Source organism: Brachionichthys hirsutus, chromosome 6 (genome assembly GCF_040956055.1).
Source record: "Brachionichthys hirsutus isolate HB-005 chromosome 6, CSIRO-AGI_Bhir_v1, whole genome shotgun sequence".
Taxonomy (NCBI): domain Eukaryota; kingdom Metazoa; phylum Chordata; class Actinopteri; order Lophiiformes; family Brachionichthyidae; genus Brachionichthys; species Brachionichthys hirsutus.
Window position 1 is genome coordinate 10712560 of NC_090902.1, and position 21884 is coordinate 10734443.

General features: G+C 44.8%; 2 protein-coding genes across 2 annotated transcripts; both read right to left on the reverse strand.

Annotated features, from left to right (window-relative positions):
* Positions 1-299: 299 nt before the first annotated feature.
* LOC137894720 (cytoplasmic polyadenylation element-binding protein 4-like) lies at positions 300-6821 on the reverse strand. The gene is made up of 12 exons (XM_068740176.1): positions 6648-6821; positions 4697-5838; positions 4470-4568; positions 3799-3889; positions 3207-3257; positions 2526-2549; positions 1976-2152; positions 1808-1897; positions 1598-1716; positions 969-1083; positions 689-870; positions 300-569 (listed from the first exon to the last, which is right to left on the reverse strand). Exons 2-12 carry the CDS (start codon positions 5780-5782, stop codon positions 342-344), a joined length of 2262 nt encoding a protein of 753 aa, XP_068596277.1. The 5' UTR covers positions 5783-5838; positions 6648-6821; the 3' UTR covers positions 300-341.
* An 8236-nt stretch (positions 6822-15057) lies between these two features.
* On the reverse strand, positions 15058-18489 carry stc2a (stanniocalcin 2a). Its single transcript, XM_068740538.1, has 4 exons — positions 18339-18489; positions 16411-16553; positions 15611-15822; positions 15058-15421 (listed from the first exon to the last, which is right to left on the reverse strand). Exons 1-4 carry the CDS (start codon positions 18487-18489, stop codon positions 15058-15060), a joined length of 870 nt encoding a protein of 289 aa, XP_068596639.1.
* Between the last annotated feature and the right edge of the window lie 3395 nt (positions 18490-21884).

The window sequence follows — 21884 nt, forward strand, 5'->3', positions numbered from 1 at the left end:
TAAATTTTATGTTACTCTTGACAACAAATGGAAGCAGCTTCGCCAGCTAACACGAAAAGAAAGGAAAAGTCGAGTCAGAAAAACATCCAAATCCAAAGCATCCATATGCTCATGCACATTTCAAGTCAAAACATAAATGGGATTTCACTCTCTTAGCATTCACTTCTTTTAGAAGGCCGAATTAAAAATAAAGTAAAAAATAAATTACGTAGTAGTTTCTTTTTTTTTTTTAACTTAAAAGAAAAAGTGCATTTATTTTTCATTTCATAGCCCACATCCCCCCCCCCCCCCCCCCCCCACTACCCCTTTCCTGCATCGTCTGCCTCCCTTGTCGTCTCGCCTCAGTTCCAGCGAAAGGAGATGTGTCGTGGCCGATCCCCGCCCTCCTTCACAAGCGGCTTGTGGAACTCGCGGCCGGCCCGGGAGTGGATGGCTGCCCAGCAATACTCACAGTAGTACTGCAGACAGGTCACATTAGCGCAGAAGAAAGGAGCAAACTTCCCCCCACAGCGAGTGCCTTGGCACTCATCACACAGCTGGTCATCCAGGACATATGGCTTCACTTCCACCTGGCAGGTGACGAAATGCATGATGGGAAATATTAGATAGGTGGGAGTTAATATTTGAAGGACGAAATAAATGCTTAGCGGTAATTTTTTTAAGAACGTTTAAAATCAGTCGGCCTCACCCGTTTATCAATCTCCCCGTGCTGCAGTTGAACAAATCGGGCACTAATGGCTGCTATGTAGCTTTGCTGATTGGAAAAGGCTACTCGCCCCGCCCCTTTAGGATACTTCAGCTCAGGGTCAGTGTCGATTCCAGCATAACACACTCCCCCATACAGACGGTCCATAATCATAGCTAGCTCCACTGCAACAGTTAAATAACGCAATGTTAGCTGGATGGAAGAATTATTTCAGCCCCAAGAATATACTTAATCACCAACACACACACACACACACACACACCTGCACGCAGGGGTCGAGGGACACCTCCAACAAAGATCGTTTTCCTTGGATCCAATGGCTGCGAGCCATCCATCACAAAATCACTGTCGTTAAGGTTCCAGGGGCGGATTTGAACCTAAGGGGGCAAATAAATAAATAAATATAAACCTAGAAACTTTGGGTCCAGGAACGCAGCTGCCCCGGCTAAAAGGTGTCTACAGACCAAACCTCATATTGGAATGATATTTCATTTAAAAAATCAGCTAAATTGTGCCTAAAATATCAAACTGAAGAAAGATTTTTGCTGGAAATGTTGATAGCCAAACTCCTCTCACATGCAGATGCACAGAGGGACAAAGGGAACCCCCTACATGTCCCCTTCGACAGGAGCCTTTAAAAAATAAAATGACCTCCTCTCAGTCAGGCTCTACACTCCTCTGCGCGAGATACATTGGACTGTGAAAATGAAAGCAGCTTATATAACAGGGTTTAACACTCCTTCCTAGGCTGTCGGGCGCTGACGGCCTGGAGTTGATGGCGAAATACAAAAAGAGGAGTTCACCATATAAAAATGTTCCTCTGTTAAATGATTGAGATGATATAAAGAAAAACAAACCGCAGTATGTGGCTGAATGAATGAATGAACTTACAGGCTTGTCTTTAATGGTGGGACTGGAGACACACAGGTAGAGCTTTCCATCCTCCTGAATGCAGGCGTCAATCAGAGCCTGAACAGAGCTCTCATCTTGAAACAGCAGGAACGCGTAACCTGGAGGAGACGAGAAGCATTCCCATCGTCATCACGAAGCTGCAGAGCGAGCGTGCCGGCGGAGCTATGGCGTCCAACCGGTCGCACTCACCTTTCGGAGGAAAGTAGGACTTGCTCTCTGCCTTGTGAGGCCAATCGACAAACAAGTGACCAAACCGGCGGAAACTGGCCGTGATCTCATCTGAGAAAAGGAACTCGGTGAGCTAATCAATCTTGAGAAACCTTCCCCCCAGGCCCCCCCCCCCGTCATGTCCTTTACCTTCATCTATGTCAGGTGGCAGCCCTCCAACGAACACCTTGCGAGAATAGCGTTCCACGCGCTCGCCGTTGAGGTGGGGGAAACAGTGGGCCGAGCCCAAGCCTGCAAGCCCCTGGTCACCCGACTCATCCTCTCCAAACGCGCGCTCGTCCTCCATGGGGAACAACGAAGAATGACCTGGTGGAGAGAATGATCGGGGTCACATAGATTCACCGCTTAAACTAGACTGAAGTACAATTCATGTGTGGTTTTTAAAAATACAATTAAAAAAAAGGCATTCATTTTACACTGATTAGATGTAAATACATTAAACGAAGTCAAGAAAGGCACAGAAAAGCAGCCACGGTTTCTGAAAGCGTGAGTTTTATCATTACTAGACAAGCAGGGCTGGAAGGCTTTAGAAAAACGAGGGATTACAAATAAAGAGCACAATCAAAGTAGAACAATCAATAACCACTGAACAAGCAAACAAACAAACACACAGAAGCTAAACCAACAAGTCATCGTTGCTAGTCTATGAAACACTCAAGGAAACATCCACAAGCTTTACCTCGTCTTCTGCCATAACTTCTTGCTGCATGTAAAACACAAAACACTCTTGAAACAGATTTTTTTTTTTTTCCAAGTCACATGAAAAATAAAAAAAACCCAAGTGTAACAATACCAGGGCTTGAAATTAATTTATTAATTTATTGGTCCTCCTGCCAGAATGCCTGCTGCACTTCAGCTTTAACGGGAATTTTCAATTTCCATGTGCCAAAATGTTTTATCATATGCTCGCAGCAAACCTAAGCCTTCAGAGGCAACTTGTTACATGTATGAACTAGTCGAAACTATCAAATCATCCCAATGCACGCCTCTGCTTAATAATCAAATAGCTCATTATTCATGCACTTAAAAAGAAAAAAGATGTGTCAAATCACATAACCCACATTAACGTTCCTCTGTCAGCATATTTGTTGGTACGTTAATTTGTAGGGCTGCTCTATAAACATCATTTGTAATTTTATGAACCTTAAGAATTAAACCCAAACCTCAGACCAGGTTCACGCAGTGATTTATGACATTTTATTTCTAATATATTTTTTAAAGCCATGAGAGACGAGTCGCCTTCCCCCTCTGAGTGCATTTGTGCATGTGGAGCAGCATTTCTTTAATCTACCATGTGACGTGTTGGATTCATTTCAAACTCCGACTTCCTGCTACAGAAAGGCAGCCATGATTCACATACCGTTCATAGGCAGCGGCCCGTCTCCACCCTGGTGAGAGAAGCTGTAGCGGCCTTCATGACAAAAGAAAAAAAAAAAAGAAAGCAGGCGTTTCAGAACCCGATGGCATGAAATGCTTTTAAGCAGGAGTAATACTTTCAAGCACAAAGATGCACGCACATCATTAAAGTTATGATGGGATGGTTTGGAGAAATGTGTCCCATTCTGTATCTATGACGACAGGGCGAAGACAGAACACGCTTGATATTTGGTCAAGATGAAAAAAAAAGGAACTAATTGAATAGCATCTCCAAATGAGATCGAGTTGTCGCGACATGTAAACAGACACGCATGTTATTGCAAGATTGTACCTCCATTAATCGGAGACCGGATGTTGGGTTTGACATGTACGCAAATTATTAAGGCTAATGAGGAGGGTGATGAGAATTTAAAGACTCCAACGTCAACGAAATCGGCCAAAAACTGTAAATATTCAAATTTTAAATATATAAATATTCAAAAACACACTTCATGTAAAGTCACCAAAATGCATTCCCTCTGTGCTGTTTGTTTGTGTGTGTGTGTGTGTGTGTGTGTGTGTGTGTGGGGGGGGACCTTTCAAGGAATCCTGCTCAGCCCTCATAATGTCAATCAGAGAGTTCTCCAGAGAGTGCATACTGAAGACATCAAAAGGCCGGGCTCTCTCCTGCAGAAAGAGAAGACGACTATTCATGTCTTCGCTTCCTCACAGCACCACATTTAGCAGGGTATTCTGTAAAAGCACCGAAATAGTCATCCATCATGCCGATAGATTAAAAAAAAGAAAAAAAAACTGGATAGAATATCCCTGTGGAGAGAAAATAGAGCCCAAACATGAAAACATTGGATAAGAATGTGAGGAGCTACAAAACATGCAACCGTCCAGTTCAACGCAAACCAATTCCAAATGTTGGATATCCTCTAGAATTTTTTTTTTTTTTTTTATATGCTAGCATTAACCAGCTAAACTGGTTAAGAGCAGGCAAAGCTGCAGCAAAAGCACGAGTTTCAGAATCAGGGCGAGCGGGACGCCATGTGATCCGAGCCGCCGATTAGCCTGCTCTCCTTCAACGAAATGATCGAGACAAAACCTCGAACACAAGACCCGCACGGCCGATCCGATCCCCTGGGCTCGGGTCACACGTCCTTGCTTTGTTCAATAGCGCGTTTGTTGCCTCTGACACAGATCGATTAACGTAATTTGCGACGCGTTTAGAGGACGACGTCGCATTTATGGTAAAGCTCACCTGGAACGGGTAGACGCCGTCACTGCGACTCAGGCCCTCTTCGACCCAGGCCTTGTGATTGAAGCCGGGGCCATTTCTTGGGAATTTCTGAGACGGAACCTGTTGGGCAGTTTTGACATTTCACGCGCGACTCACAACAAGTGAACGCACCGTCTGTGCACGAGATCAATCAAAGCGAAAGATCAACTCGGACCTATCGCGAGAGGAGGTCATGAGACTCTTTCTACCTGGTTGTTAGGGAAGGACTTCTTCAGCGGGGAGATGGAGCTCAGACCCGTCATCCCCCCACCGACCCCCCGCCGGTACTCTCGAACCCCCTGTGTGCAGCCCCAGCCGCCGCCGCCGCCGCCATATCCGCCGGGACTCCAAGAGGTGGATGTCGGAGTGGAGGGACTTGGGTAGCTTCCCCAAGGAGAGGGTGGTTTACTCTGGGCGGGGGCAAGGTGAGGAAGCTGGGTGAAAGGCCCGGTGCGATGGGGGTGTGGGGGAAAGGAGGGCTGGGGTGGGTGTGGGCTGGCCGGGGAGCGGCGGTGCTGCTGCTGCTGCTGCGGGACGCCTTGGCCGTGGGGGTGGTAATGCTGAGGGTGGGGGGCGGGCGGGTGGTGCTGAGAGACCGGCCCGATCTGCGGGGAGAAACCGCCGCCCGTTCCGAAGCCGGGTCCCGCGTGGTGGGAGAAGTTCTGGAAGAGCAGCGGCCCATTGGCGTTCGAGCCGCTCGGGCCGAAGAAGCCCCCGACGTCGTCCCCGACCGCTGGAGACTGGGTGGATGGGACAGCAGGGGACCAGTTGTTAAAGCTGGCCAGAGAGGAGGAGGACGAGTTCGATTGTGCGCAGCTCGGACCCATTCCCAGGCCGTCCTGGAAGTCGAACCCGCTCAGCACCGGCGACTCCGTCCTCAGCTTCTCTTTCCCACCGCTGCTCTCCAATGAACCCTTCTCCAATGAGCCCTCTTCGGTTAGAGCCCCCTCGAGCTCCCCGAGGCCCCCCCCGGCCTCCTGCTGGCCGGGGGGAGACGCGTCCCGAGGCTGCGCCTGGACCTGAGACGTCTCCTGGATGTCCTGGAGGTCCAAGCCGGTGGACTTGTCTGCCTCCAGCATCTCATCTTGCATGTTGCCGTGTTGGGCTACCGCAGGAAACAGCCAGGCGCTGCCCCCATTAGTGGAGCAGGTGTTGTTTCCGAAGGACGGGGGGCTGGGGGGGTCGGCGGGGTGGTGCGGGTGCTGGGGTTGAAGGTGAGGAGGGATCCTTACAGGGAACGCAGATTTGTTACCGCTGCTGTTCTTCACTAGAACTCCAAACCCGTAGTCCCCCATTTAGGACGCCCAGGAAATCTTCTATTCACTTTGTGGCTTTCACCGTCTTCTTTACCCTAAAATGTGGGTTCAAGAGGGGGAGGGGGGGTAAGCATAAGGCTGTTACACCATGTTAGACAGGCCTTGTGGGGGGGGGAATAAAAAAAAATAAGCCTCACCAAACCCAGAGAGCGAGCTGGAGCTGCACCCTGTCTGGTCTTGTGATGCAATCAATGGCCTTAAATCATTGACTCGCCGGCCACGGGAGGCCGGATGAAATATAACACTCAGCTAGCAGGCAGCTAACAGCCTGACGTCTCCGAAAGGTCGTCCGGCAGCTAGCAGCAAGCTAAAGCAATCTGCGTGTCCGATTAATCACGCAGACGACGCTTTAAAAACACGCCTGCGAGTTATCACAGCGTCTCTGCGAGAGAACGATCGGCCGCTGCAATGGTGGAATAAATAACTAATATGGACACTTACCCGAGTAAATTTCCTTTCGCAGCAATGACCTCTTTTACGGGCCAGCGTTTAGATAGAGGGGGGGACGTCGATGTGAGTCCCCGTCACCGAGCCGCTAGGCTAGGGTACTAGCAGAGAGGCAGATTCTCTGCAGACCAGCTGACGAGCAGCAAACGAATTTAGACAGCTTTCGCGATCCGTGGGAATTCAAAGCGACGATCCGGCAGACATTACTGGTCGTGGGTTGAAAGCGACACGGCCCTTTAAACGACCTCGTCGGGTTCGCGTCCTGCTCAATGTCACAGCCCGACCGAAAGCCCTGTCATCATGTTTTTTTTTTTTACGCCTCTAAAATAACGCAACGTCACCTCGATCGCTGTTCTACCACATCGGGTACATTTAGTGACGTGTCATGCATAGCTACCTTCAGTTCGGCGTCATGACATTATCGTTTTGGATGTTGCCATATTTTTCTTTCTTTCTCTCTCTTTTTTTTTTTTAGCGTTTTCCCTTTTTCTGCATTTCCTAGCAGCCGGTGCAAATGGTTTCTTCTCACTTCTAGATGACAGCTGGACCAGTCGGGAGACACTTCCGCCTCTAAGCCCCGCCTCATCTATTGACACCAGCCACTGGGGAGCGGGATTTCCCTTGAAAGCCCCGCCCCAATGTTGCAGAGATCTAACATGTGATTGGATTATTGAATTCCGAGTCACGCCCACGTTGCCACAGCTCAATGAATGGCACAAGATGTTCTCCTCCCAAATAAGGATTCGTTGCGCTCAATGGGAGGAGTTGAACGGGAGACACGAGAATGAAGGGAAAGTCTATTTAAACTGTCAATAAAGACTGAAATAAAACATTTCAGTAAAGAAAAAATGTTTTTTTTTAAAGGCTAAATGTAAAAAGGGTTCAAATCCAAGAGTTGCATTTGCAGCCACTGTAAATGCAAATGTATAATTTGGCTAAGCAAATGGTTTTGACTCCACCTCAGCATAGCGTTTGTTCATTGTGTGTCAGACATGCCCTAAAAAAGGACAGGCTGATAGATTGTAACAGATGCATCCAAAGGATCAATCTGAGTGAACAGCAATGTGGTGAATCATAAATTATGCTGCTGCTCTTTTCAGAGTGTAATCATACTTGGGAGGTTGATTAATTTTAATTTGCCCTGATCTGTGCTTTGCTTATGCTTCCATGTCAAACCCTCCCTCAGTACCATTGAAATAACGCCTGCCGTGTATTATGATGATGCGTAGATGATAACGTGTGGCTTTATTCCATTTGCTGAACCAACCCATTCAAACCTTGATGATCAGGACAGAGAGACAGACACTCCTTTTTAATGCTAGCATCCCTTTTAGACCTTTCACTTGCATTATAAAGAATGTATATGATATGAATAATTGTGGTTGCTATTAAAGGGCCAATAGAATCCTCACAGAATCCATATTACTGTAACAGTTAGAATAATTCCTTGTCAGCAGAGTAATGCTGTTGTAACAGGAGATAATTTCTCTGAAGATCGGAGCTTATCTTGTTGGGTAAATGTGAGTGTGACTTTTTTCAAAAAAATCAATTTCCTTTCCAAAATGTGCCATCAATACATTTTTTCATGAATAAAACATTTCAGGTATTTTAAACACGCCCGGCTTCGTATGCTCGGACCAGTATCTACCAAATGAGTGAACAATTAGTTATCATGACTATACCTTCACCTGCCACCATGGGGATGTGAAGGACATACATGTGCGAGGTTACATTTGCTTTTCGGCCTTTAGCAGACCGTTCTATCCAAAGCAACTTACAAATAAGAGACACAATCAAGCTACGATGCTACGAGAGCTACTGCCTTACAGAACTGTGCTGCAGTTTGAGGGATGGGATCAACAAGGGCGTTAAGACAGGGCTATAAACAGGAGAGAAGTAATGGAGAGAGGAAGGGAGGAGGAAAAACAAGGGCTGTTTGGAGAGCAGGTGGGTCTTTGTGATCTTTTTGAAGGTAGAGAGGGACGCCCCTTCTCTGACAGGGTTAGGATTACATTTCACCATTGGGTAACGAGGTGTGAGAATAGTCTGGATTGCCATGCTTATACAGCTGGCTTTGCCAGAAGATGCTCATGTGAGGAACGCAGCAGTCGAGGGGTAACATGGGCTCTTACAAGATTGCTCAAGTAAGAGGGGGCAGATCCAGCTCGCACTCTGTACGTCAGCACGGGTGACCTGAACTTAATGTGAGCAGCTGCAGCCGGAGGAGTCGCTTGGGCCCGCTTCCACATGTTCATTCTGGACCATCTGAAGGGGTTGAAAGGTTGTGTGTTTAAATATGTGTTGAGGGCCACCATCTTGTGTATTCTACTGTCTGCTATTGGCTTGTTGAAGATGACTCAAGGCGCAGTGAGCTGTGTCGGCGTCTTCTTCCCCCTGAGACCAACACAGTCTGTATTTCCCAGTGAAACGGAGCCTTGCCTTTTCGGCTCGATGCACACTTAAATGTAGGTAAACAGGTAGAAGTTATGATTCACTGTTCAGTATATTACCGGTACATTTTTGTAGCACCACCTCAGTTAGCTGCAGGATACAAAGCACAATGTTCACCCATTCACCCAAGATGGCTTCTAAATGATTCATTCACCCCAGGATCTAGGAACCCAGTCATTAATTCATTACTTCACAATGGAGATTGGAGTCGGTGTTCACAAAACACTGGAGACCGACGACTAGCTCAGGTTTCTCTGCTCCAAATGTCTCTCTCTCTCTGCCGATCAGCCTCCTCTCAGATGTTATCTCTCCTGTCTCCATATTGACAGGACTCTGTTGTCATATCGACCAAGAAAGCCGGGGCAGTTCTGGTTCACAGGTTTATTGTTTGGCTCGGCGATCATCTATCTTAGATTCAGGGTATTGCAGCGAGCTAATCATGACGCGGCATAATTCCTGCCACTCTCCGCTGGCGCCACATTGCACACAGTGACCTTGCTTATCAGCTCTCTAACTATACAGTGTGACACGAACCATGTGCAGACATATATATATATATACACATGATGTAATCGGCAAAACATTTTGTTATTAATGTAAAGCAGAAAGAAACAGTCACCTCAGCAGTTTATTAAAAAGTTGTAGGTTTGTAGTTTGAGAATATGTTTCCAAATTTATTTTTTTGCAAATATTCAGTGAATCAGTATATGAAGTGCGATCAAAATTGCACCCTGGTGGTTTCTCATTTCATTTCCATAAAGTCTCAATAAAGATATAGACAAGAGATTTAAAAAGAATCATTAGAAATGAAAAGAGACAAATCTGAGTGTAAATCTAAAATTGCTGGATTTCCCATGATTCAGTTCAGCAAGGTTTTTCATTAGAGCCTTCTTTTCTCGTTAATTCCCTCTATTTTAAATTCCACATCTATAGTCAGTTGTAACATAGGTTTAACGTTAAACATTTTATTTTAACACCCCTATTAACAACATCAGAGTACCGCAATGTAGGTTGTAGTTTATGACGTCATCCTCCTTTGAAAAAAACTTCAGTTATCTCCTCCACCAAGTCCATTTTATAGACATAGGTTTGTTTTTGGCTGTCATGTCAGCAGGATTGCACAAACACTATCGGGTAGATTTCCACGAAACTTGGAATGATGTGTGACCTGATTGAATACCTGTGCAGCTCTGGGTAAAGGACTGCTTACTTTCTTCAAGGTGCTAGAAGATCATGGGTTAGGCAAGTTTAACAGGGTTGTTTGTAGGGTTAGGGTGGAGGTGTGTCATACAGTGAGCAACTCCAGTTCCCTGTCGTGTACTTCCTCAAATAAAAATAGGAAGGACAACAACAAAAAGGCTGGCAGATTACTTTTTAATAATTACTGAGTAAAACTTTAAAACCGTTTATCTATATATTTAATCAAGTAAATCAACCTATTCCCCTCTTCAATTCTAATCCTGACGCATGTGCCTTCAATAGAAATCTGTCCCCACCTAGTGGTGAGTTATCAGAACCACAAGCCACGGCATGACGCCGGACGCTGTGCGCAAAACGAGCAAGCTTCAGCTGCTGATATTACAGAGCCTATAGATGTTATGCTATGTGGTTTGCTATTAAAAGAAAAAAAGGCAACGTTTTGTTCAGCATCTTCCCATTTATGCCCAATGCAAATCCAACTCGATGCACTTTGACCCTAGAATGAATTTATGTTCAAAAACAACAGTTAGAATTCTACCTTTGAAAAAAATCAGGCCACTGTCTAAATATTCAGGAAGGCAATATATGCCGTTGGTACAACTCACAAAAACAAACACCCTGAACCCCCCCCCCCCCCCCCAAAGCATTGCATACAATCCAGACAAGCCAGACTAGGTGACGTAAATGTTTAAGTCCGTCAATACGGAGGATATTTCCAGTCCTTGAAACTTTAAACAGCCTGTACTTCTCTCTAGAGTTGAGGCGGCAGGGTATCCTTTGACATGTGTATGTATACCTGAGATGGTGAGCCCTTCTCTGCTAACCTGCTAAAAGCTCATTGATTAACTGAAAGTCACCAAAAAACGTAATCCTCTCATCCGAACCATGGTGTTTAGGGAATAATCATTATGTGGATAGAAACAGCATGTACAAAATACAGACAAACATATTTTAATGATACATGAAAGATACATTTGACTTCAAGAGTACAAAGTAATTTATAGAATCACATACCCAGCGTCTTACAAGTGAGTTACAAACTTCTAGAGACCATGTTCTGTATTTGTTTTTATCAGTCAAAGCAGAGTAATTGTGCTTAACGGACTCTCCGCTGGCGCCACATTGCACACAGTGACCTTGCTTATCAGCTCTCTAACTATACAGTGTGACACGAACCATGTGCAGACATATATATATATATACACATGATGTAATCGGCAAAACATTTTGTTATTAATGTAAAGCAGAAAGAAACAGTCACCTCAGCAGTTTATTAAAAAGTTGTAGGTTTGTAGTTTGAGAATATGTTTCCAAATTTATTTTTTTGCAAATATTCAGTGAATCAGTATATGAAGTGCGATCAAAATTGCACCCTGGTGGTTTCTCATTTCATTTCCATAAAGTCTCAATAAAGATATAGACAAGAGATTTAAAAAGAATCATTAGAAATGAAAAGAGACAAATCTGAGTGTAAATCTAAAATTGCTGGATTTCCCATGATTCAGTTCAGCAAGGTTTTTCATTAGAGCCTTCTTTTCTCGTTAATTCCCTCTATTTTAAATTCCACATCTATAGTCAGTTGTAACATAGGTTTAACGTTAAACATTTTATTTTAACACCCCTATTAACAACATCAGAGTACCGCAATGTAGGTTGTAGTTTATGACGTCATCCTCCTTTGAAAAAAACTTCAGTTATCTCCTCCACCAAGTCCATTTTATAGACATAGGTTTGTTTTTGGCTGTCATGTCAGCAGGATTGCACAAACACTATCGGGTAGATTTCCACGAAACTTGGAATGATGTGTGACCTGATTGAATACCTGTGCAGCTCTGGGTAAAGGACTGCTTACTTTCTTCAAGGTGCTAGAAGATCATGGGTTAGGCAAGTTTAACAGGGTTGTTTGTAGGGTTAGGGTGGAGGTGTGTCATACAGTGAGCAACTCCAGTTCCCTGTCGTGTACTTCCTCAAATAAAAATAGGAAGGACAACAACAAAAAGGCTGGCAGATTACTTTTTAATAATTACTGAGTAAAACTTTAAAACCGTTTATCTATATATTTAATCAAGTAAATCAACCTATTCCCCTCTTCAATTCTAATCCTGACGCATGTGCCTTCAATAGAAATCTGTCCCCACCTAGTGGTGAGTTATCAGAACCACAAGCCACGGCATGACGCCGGACGCTGTGCGCAAAACGAGCAAGCTTCAGCTGCTGATATTACAGAGCCTATAGATGTTATGCTATGTGGTTTGCTATTAAAAGAAAAAAAGGCAACGTTTTGTTCAGCATCTTCCCATTTATGCCCAATGCAAATCCAACTCGATGCACTTTGACCCTAGAATGAATTTATGTTCAAAAACAACAGTTAGAATTCTACCTTTGAAAAAAATCAGGCCACTGTCTAAATATTCAGGAAGGCAATATATGCCGTTGGTACAACTCACAAAAACAAACACCCTGAACCCCCCCCCCCCCCAAAGCATTGCATACAATCCAGACAAGCCAGACTAGGTGACGTAAATGTTTAAGTCCGTCAATACGGAGGATATTTCCAGTCCTTGAAACTTTAAACAGCCTGTACTTCTCTCTAGAGTTGAGGCGGCAGGGTATCCTTTGACATGTGTATGTATACCTGAGATGGTGAGCCCTTCTCTGCTAACCTGCTAAAAGCTCATTGATTAACTGAAAGTCACCAAAAAACGTAATCCTCTCATCCGAACCATGGTGTTTAGGGAATAATCATTATGTGGATAGAAACAGCATGTACAAAATACAGACAAACATATTTTAATGATACATGAAAGATACATTTGACTTCAAGAGTACAAAGTAATTTATAGAATCACATACCCAGCGTCTTACAAGTGAGTTACAAACTTCTAGAGACCATGTTCTGTATTTGTTTTTATCAGTCAAAGCAGAGTAATTGTGCTTAACGGAGGAAATAAAAAAAATGCCATCTTGACGATGCGCTAGCATTAAGGAAATGTGGTTTGTTATTTTCCTCTGAACACAAAGAGAACAGCCATTTAAGCCACTACATTATTACAAAAAGCTATATCAAACCTAATAACAGAGCTAAAACAGATTGTCACTTTACACACATACAGTACATTCTCAATAAGATTAGCTTATGTCTCATGCTGGGATGTCACAGGAATCCCAACTTCCACAACAGAATAAGAAACAGCCTGAAAGTCTCACTGGTGATTGAAATCCTTGTAGCTTATAATTGTGTCTAAATGACAGAGGCGAACCATTTCTGCCAGCTTTATTCTCTCTTTGCACCAATCCCTCCGCAGCATGTTGTGTAGCATGTTCAGAAACCGCTCCTCCACAGCTACAGCATATGGATGGCCTGAAAGGGTCAAAAGCCCATGTCTGTGACCCCAAAAGGAAGAAGAGAAGAATACTAGAAAACAAACAACAACAAAAAAATAAAGAAAAAGAAACATTTTGAGCATGTCTCCATCCTTTTTGCTCCACTCCTCTCAGCCTTTCTGTGTTGCTGGCTCTTGGCTGTGACCCGAGAGGAACTCTGTGATGGCCTGGGTAAATATAACATTTAGAATAACAACACCAGAGCCCATGTGTGTGTGTGTGTGTGTGTGTGTGTGTGTGCACTGAACCCAGTTCACAGGTCTTCTCTGTGCTGCCCGTGTCTCTAACTGGCAGAATAAAACACCTCCATGTCTCTCCTGACCTAGGTAAGTGGCCAGAGCAGAATACGGGCTAATTTAGGGATGCTACAGATCTAGAAGGCCTCGTTCCTGCCCCCAAACGCGATGCCGTAAAATGGTCACATTGCTGTACTCGAAAAGGGACAAATCTGGGACCATGTGGGGATCCATCCATGTGTGCATTTGACCAGGGTTATAGTCTGATTAGAGGGCGACACAAACAATCATCCAAAGTGAAAATGGTAAGACTTTTTAGGCTCACATTAACTGTAAAGCAGCTCAATAGCAAACGTCCTCCTGACACGGCATCGTCCCTTCACTGAAATCACAAGTGGTCACCGTGGATCAAGATAAGTTTAGGCACCTTTACATTTGTGATGTTACACTTGAAAGGACTTGGCATCAAAATGTGATGGAGCATCACCTCTGCAGTTCACCGAAAGTCGTGTGGAAAGGCAACGCAAAGAGAACGCACAAACATTTGACAGTCCCCTTGCTATTTCTGAGCAGGACAAAAAAAATGTCTCCTGAAGCTACAAGCATGACACAGTTTCTGAGGCTCCATCAACAATGGATCGGATCGATTGGGACGCTTTGTGCATCCAAATGAGACACATGTCAAGAGTTGCGGCTGCGAAACAACTCTCGCGTGTTGATGACATCAGAGATCAGTCTCGTCTCTCTATTTGCTAGCTTTGTGAGAGACCAAATCAGTACATAGAAACGTGAAATAACTCCATATACGTAAGCCGTACATTTTCCATGTTCTTTAAAATGAATGTTCACTTTGAGAAGTCAGGCGACTTCGTGGACACCATGCACTACAATTCATATGTGCCAGAAATGGACTTAAAACCTGTACAAGTTGTATTTCGTCATCAAGTATCTATAACTATAATAAACATTCCCACGCTGCAACAACAAATGGTGTATGTTACATTATCTACAGACCAATGTGTGATGGGTGCAATAAAGTGAACGGGACAACAGAAAGAACACCCTATACTATGTCATATATAGTATATCGTATTGCATATTGTAACTATATTTATACATGTTTATATAAATATAGATAAGTATATTTCTATGTACATTTTGATATTTTAACAATGCATACAGGATAAAATAAATACAAATAATCAACGTTTACAGCATGTATGATTTGAGAAATTCTATATTAGAGCCAAAATAGTCCTAGCAGATGAAATAATGATAATAGCAAGTATTCGTTCATTTAAAAAGTCATGTCCTACAGTCTGGCATAACAGTACGAGCTACGCCACAGTTAACCTGCAGGTTTTCTAAGCGAGACTGCTGGAATGACTGGATAGGGCGGAATAAGGACAGGAAAAATCGGGGTTTGTTTCCTTGTTGTTCAGTCTGTCTGGGAATTTGTGTGTGAGATCTGAAAGTGTGTGTTTTTTTTTCTCTACACTGTATGGTTGTCGAAGGACAGGATGGCTTCCAGCACTTTCACCTCCGGATGTCGGTGGCTTCGGGGCCGTCCTGCTTGGCCGCCACTCCAACGTCAGGACTCTGGCGCCGTGGTCCCTGATTGCGATTGCGTGGGTGAGCATTGAAGCTCGCCTTACCGGATTTGTCCTTGTCGCCCTGCCGCGGCGGGCGAGTACGCTCTGGTTCGGGGTAGGAAGGCAAGTGGCGCTGGTGGTGCTCAACAGGAGCGCCGGCAGAAGAAGGGGCGAGCGAGGAGCAGAGGCTCAGGCTGTCGCACAGAGCCCCCCAGTTTTGCTCGCACTGCAGCCTGACGCTCCGTGTCAAGGCGTCCTTCACCTCCTCTCCACAGCCGAGGAGAATATTCACCAGCTCCACATATGGACTGAACAAAGAGGAGCAGATAACTCACATGAAGATTGCAAAATACATGTAGGTCTAGGAAAAGACCGCGACAAATGCGATGGCACTATCATTATACATGAAAGAAGAGAACAGGCCAAGACAGAGATAAAAGAGAAGGGACAGGCACGCCAGAAGGCATCGAAGCCCGCCCTCCAGACCAGCCACTTACCCTTTAGGGAAGAGATCCTGGAAATGAATCATCTCCACCATAACGGCCACGTTCTCCTTTGCAGCCGAGCAGAGGTTGTGTTTGATGTAACACTCTCTCTGCAGCTGGAACACCATCTCTTTAATGGACACGCACTTCCTGCTGATACAACTGAACTTGTGTCGTAACCCGTGTGCCATACATTTCAGAGCATCCTTGATGAAGGACTTCCCCTACAGGAACAAAGAAAGCTTTTGAGCCAAAAGACAAAGCTGTAATTTAGAACTCTGTGTTTCTTGCATATGTGATGTTTTGGTTACTTTAGAGAGGTTGTGCACCTGTTTCAGGCTGCATGTATGGTTTTACTTGCATGGATGTGGAACTATGTCCATCTCTAATACATTAAAAGGTGTCAGAATGTGGCAGAAATGTCAAATTGTCTTATTCTTCTGCTGTCATCTTCTGGATTAGTATGACAAAGACGGGAATTCCTAGCAGGTGACCCTGAAAACATCTTAAAACTGCAGTCAGGCCTGGCTTTGGCAGGGCTTCAGCCCCCACTCTGGGCTTCTGTCCAACTGGCTCATGACGCCAGGTCCCGAGTGTACATGCACTCGCTCGCTCACAATGAAATGGACTTCCCAGGAGAGGAAAGAAGATTATGAGCTGCTTGCATGTACGACTGCAAAACTGATATGTTTATATGAAGAAGAAAAAAAAACAAATCTCTTTGTGGAGGATGAGGGTGGAACAGTGATAGGGAACATCGCCTCTGTGCTTATACGGTTTCTGCAAAACACACAGATGAACCAGTTCAGTACCTGAGAGTCAAATTTGCCAGCGTTGTGCAGGAACGTCATGCAGATTTCCTGTAGCCCTCGAATCTCGCAGGAGTTATTCTCAAAGCACTCAAACACACCGCAGCCGACATCCCCTGCACTCACCAGGCAGTGCTGGATCTCAGCTGTAAAGAGAGAACAGGTTAGGGGAGGGGACCTTTATCATCCGCTCACAGCGCAGACAAGCAGGAGAGTGTTGCGGGCATCACGCAGCTCAAAGGCAGCACAACTCCACTTGAGCAGTCACTGCTGAGCAATAAAGTGCTGTGCAACTATTCTCACACACAGGCAGTTTGTTTGTTCGGATGCAGCGGCAATGGAGAGGAACGCGTGGTGACAGATGTTAGTGTCATTCTGCACCACGATCCACCTGCACTGCCTATAGCATTGAGATGAGATGGTGCATTGCAGATCCTCTACGACTTGCTGAGGAAATACATTTCTGTTGTGTCTATAGCAAATGTGCATCAACAAGTCTCTTATTACCTAAAAAAGGAAGGATGCATCCGGATCAAGGGAGGTTGGGGTGCAACAGCGAAATGAAGGACAAAAAGAAAAGTATGTATCATGTGAATCCCTAAAATCGGCTGCTGCACACTAGTGGTTGGCTCCGAGTGCTGCTTTCTGCAATAACCATCAAAGTGAGGACAAATGTGGACAGAAATGACCTGATCTCTCTCTCTCTTTTTTTTTTTTTTTTAACTCCAAATTGCTGTCTGAGAGCGAGTTTTACAAGACGAGCAGCAAGGAGCCTGTCATAGAAACGACCGTGACATCGTTGGATGAGTTTCATTTTGAAGTTAATGTGGAAAATTGTAGGTTATAGGTTGGGGGATTCAAGGCCGTCTAGTGTTTGAGTTTGGCTACCAGAATCAAAGCTGTTGACTTAGTAAAACATAATTACAGGCGTGATTTGACTTGGAGCTGCTGCGAAGAACGAGAAACAAAAAACACACAAACATGTTCCCATCATTTGCGCAAATGATGGGAACATGTTTGTGTGTTTTTTCACCGCAGCAAATACAGGATTGAATGTAATTTATTAGAAATCAGGCTTGTCAACAAAGAACCTCTCAGAGTTGAACTTTAGTGCGCAGGGAAAGTGAGCCGCGCTTGTTTTGGCATCACGGGAATGCGCTTGGATCGTACGAGCGTGGCCGCAACGTGCATTGAATTACGCAGTGTAGTGTTAGCAGGGTCTCTGCTGAGGAACCTGCATTGGAGTGTGTCACTATGTCTCAGCGCGGAGGCGAGATAAGAATAATTAGTATTCTGACACAATCTCACATGATGTGCGTGAGGGAGGGAGTTTTTATTTTTATTTTATTTGACCAATACACATTTCTGGCCAAAGCCAAGCTGCCCGACATGATGGGAGTTTCTGTGCGTTAATTACGCAAATCACATTCATCCAGCGATTTCCCTGGAGGCTGAAGAGACATTTAAAGACACAATCCTTTAGAGAAGACACTCAGAAGACGGATTTCTTCCAGAAAACCACTGGAACTATTATCCACGCCAAGCGCACACCAGCGCGCGCGCGCACGCACACACACACACACACGACGCGCTGCCGTATACATTACCTATTACCTTGCGCCGTTCTATTAATAGTTTACTAACGTATTGGATGTCTGTCTGAGGGAATTAACAAGATATCGTCTTTCTGTGTTATTGGAAAGGGCCACTGTTGTGCACCATATAATCCCGGAATGAAGTTAAAACCAGCGGATTGCTCAACCCCCCCGCCCCACACACACACTCACACACGCACGCACACACACACACACGCACACACACACACACACACACACACACACCAGCCCCCACTCCCCAAGAGAAACACGTGTGCGGGACAAACCCCACGTACAACACGTACCACGTCGGTCTCCTCTGCGCGCAACTCTTACCTGTATTCTGCAGGGAGAGGCGTCCTTTCTGGCTCACCGGCTTCTCCGGGAGACTGTCGTGGACGTGGACGTGGACATCAATATTATCCGATCCCACGACTTGCTCGAGCACTGACAAAACCAGCAGTGCCGCGGCCAGTTTGACCAACATTGCGTCTCCGGCAGTGCGCTTCGGTTCCCAGCGAACGATCCGACAGTATGCGCGCGTCTCCGTCTCTGTGCGTGTATATGTGCGCGCGCGTGTGTGCGTGTGTGTGTGAGTGCATGTGAGGGTTCACCTTGATCACGGAATCAGCAGCACAGCTGCGGCTTGTCTCTTCTTCCCGGGGCAGCTGCGCTGGAGATGCTGCCTGGATGTCTCTGCGCGCCGGGTGTCAATTTGGATGAAGGAGTTAAGCAGGTGTTGCCGGCTGGGGCTTCACAACCAATCAGAGGCGCAGACATCCACGTCCAAGTTTGAGGGGAGTGCCCAGTGAAAGCCCCCCCCCCCCCCTTTTTTTTTGCACTAAAACTGGCGCCATAAAGCAAGATTCATGAGGAATTTGATTGTGACAGCGCTTTGGATGAGAGCTGCGCCAATCAAATCCTCGAAAGTCAGTCACATAATAAAATATAGAAGTTAACAACTCCAGTGGTTATTATCATGAAGTTTAAATAGCTTATGTTTTGCATGTTGCAGGATCATTCGTGCTTTCTGCTGCAGTGGATGTTAGATGGAGGCGTGCGGGGCATTTAATTATAGGCTGCAGGATAAAGCATGCAGTTGGATAAAATGAAATGCTTTAATAAATCCATATACAGACGACAAGATGTCAGAACTCAGTATAGATCACACTGTAATAACGGCATCCTTCACCTGGGCGTCCCCGCCTTTACAAAATGCATTTTTTTTCTTTGTGCTAAAGTGAATCTGAAGACATTGTTACACGATGCTATAAGTTTACCATGAAACCATGAGAAAACTTTTGACCTCCATTGCAGGAAATCAGCTGGACATTATGGACAAACACTGGCAGAGTTGTATTAGAAAAGTCATTTCAGCACCTCTTAATGCTGTGTGAAAGAGGAAATTCAGAATAATGAGCAATGATAGGGTGGTTTAGTCGGTGAGTTGGTGTATGTGGGGACTCAAAATGATTACACCACTGCCCCGGCGCCCCACAAAAGAACCCTGGAAATCAATTGGATGTTGCGTGTGTGCAAGTCTGTGTGAATGTGTAGGTGTGTGTATGTGTGTGTGTGTGTGTGTGTGTGTGTGTGTTTGCGTGTGTGCGGCAGACACAAGAATATGCATCCATTTATGGCAGAATGAATTACACAGACTCTGTTTATCATAACATTTAATTTAATTCAGAAAATAAAATCCTTTCATTGTGAAGTGGAGTGCCCTTGGGCTGGAAACAATAGCATCAAACATGTGTATATTTAACTCATTAATGAAATAACCCTTGAGCAAGAATTGTTCTCCCACAACACATATGATTCACTCACAGCTCTAAATATGGGAGACGTTTTTTTCCATCAGTATCTATCCTTTTAACTGAGGTTTGTAGACAGAGGAATTCATTTGGAATAAGTAACCGCATCTGAGAACTGGGAGGCATGCAGGAGCAAAGAAACCCTTAACATTCAATAATCCTGTCTTTTTCTGTTGGTTGGAGTTGATTTTAGGCCCTAAATGTATCATCATCTCACTCCTCGTTCGTCCTTTATGCTGATAACACAAAGATCAGTTTGATGCAATATTAAAATGGTCAAATCTAAATCTAAACTAATGTAGCATCTCTAAAGTTACGTTTTCCCTCGATAAAAAGATGATTCTGTCTGTGTGCCACAAATTGGCTTAAGCTTGAAAAGCGCAGAACAAAAATGGCAAAGCAGCAGTATTCTCACAGTCCCCTGGATTTCGAGCAGGAGGAGGCGAGGGTAGCGTATCGTGCCACACATCTGGAGATGGGTTTGGGCCATGTCCAGTTCTGTCTATACCACAAACTGGAATCTCCTGCTTACTTCATGTCTGTCATAAAATCCCAACGTTTGGAACACACCCTCAATTTGGTCCAATCAGTGTACTGCATTGGGCCGCAGGCAATATAGTGCATATAGTGTGCCACCGCTGCCTCGTACCGATGCTGCGCTCTAGTGATTAAAAGACCATTTTCTAAAAGTAACTCCGTTTCTCCCTTTTTGCCCGCCACCAGGGATACTCCTCATTCAAATCTCAAGGTTTTCTTCTTTTTTTTTTTTTATGAATCTCTTGAGTGAGTTTGTAACATTTGACCAGCTTTAATAAACATTGCAATCAAGTTGCTTTATTGGTTTCTTGGGTAAATTTTTTCCATTGAATGGGAGTTTCAGCGTTGCAAAGTAAAACAATGAGACATCATGTTTCAAAGGTATCATCACATTTAAGGAAGGTCATGGCAAAGTGCCTCCATTAACACACATTCACTCAAAGGCTTAGAATAACCCAACATTTAGACACGGCTGCCCAGCCTGGTTGGTACTTCCTTCTGCTGTGGGTATTTTCTTGGAGCTAGGCTACCGATTTAGCTACAAAATTTGTAGCCCAGCTTTACTCGCTATTCCTCTCTCGCTACTTTACAGCTTTATGCCCCCCCCCCCCCCCCCCCCCAGTTCATCACATATTGATACTTTGTGAACCTTTGTCTGTCAGAACAAGCTGGTCAGACCAACTGCACAATGTGATATTAAAAAAAGGAAAGGATGGAGGTCGGGGGTTGAGTGGCGGGCGATAACCTGGTAGACCTGGGCTTGTGGCCATTGTGAGAGCAAACAGACTTCACTCTTTGCCACAGGTGTAGGGGAGGAAAGAAGGCTCGGGCCTTTCCAGACCTGCCAAAGCGCGCTTGCATGAGTATGAGAAAGCCGGCGCGAGAAAGGGTTGCTGGCTCAGAGGGGTATGCTGAATATGATATATTATATAATGCAAGCTGAAAATGAGGTAGGTTTAATTTGACAAAACAATCCAACCTCACTCTCCACTTATTACCCATTCTGGTGCTTTCACATCATATTAATCACATATGGTTAGTATGAGTAGTTCATATTTCAATATCTTCTCTTAAAGTTTGATTCTGCCCCCCCCCCCCCCCCCCGCCCCCATAATGCTATGTTTTTAGGACACTCACTTTATGCAAAGCCTTTAAACGCTTGTCGTTCACAACTCGACTCCATCTGTTGCAGCCACTTGAATATTTGAACGCACTTCTGAGCTTTAACTGCCTGCAATGACAAGCATGCCGTATAAACTGCGAGGGCTGTTTCAGCCCAGCGGCTATAGTAAGGCCGACATTTTCTCGATTTAATATGTAATGCGTCTGTTTTAACAAGTATTCAGAGTCTGCTCCAGGTTTATGGTGCATAAAGCCTTGTCCCCTTTAGGCAACACTGTCCAGAAATTAGACAAGCTTGCCTTGACAACAGAAACATTCATTAATTTTGACTGCTGTACTGTAAACATATACAGAAAACAGACATGTGTTTTGTGTTGGGACCCCTGGGGTCCTGGCAAGTGATCAACCA

What these genes read in the sequence shown, in the direction of transcription:
- LOC137894720 (XM_068740176.1), bottom strand. Translation starts at nt 5,782, where the DNA reads ATGGGGGACTACGGGTTTGGAGTTCTAGTGAAGAACAGCAGCGGTAAC. An exon ending in AGTCCTTCCCTAACAACCAG is followed by an intron (nt 4,569 to 4,696) that starts GTAGAAAGAGTC and finishes ACTGCCCAACAG; the next exon opens with GTTCCGTCTCAGAAATTCCC. An exon ending in CGGGCCGCTGCCTATGAACG is followed by an intron (nt 2,550 to 3,206) that starts GTATGTGAATCA and finishes TTTTACATGCAG; the next exon opens with CAAGAAGTTATGGCAGAAGA.
- stc2a (XM_068740538.1), bottom strand. Translation starts at nt 18,489, where the DNA reads ATGTTGGTCAAACTGGCCGCGGCACTGCTGGTTTTGTCAGTGCTCGAG. An exon ending in CCTCTCCCTGCAGAATACAG is followed by an intron (nt 16,554 to 18,338) that starts GTAAGAGTTGCG and finishes CTCTCTTTACAG; the next exon opens with CTGAGATCCAGCACTGCCTG. An exon ending in CAGGATCTCTTCCCTAAAGG is followed by an intron (nt 15,422 to 15,610) that starts GTAAGTGGCTGG and finishes CTCTTTGTTCAG; the next exon opens with TCCATATGTGGAGCTGGTGA.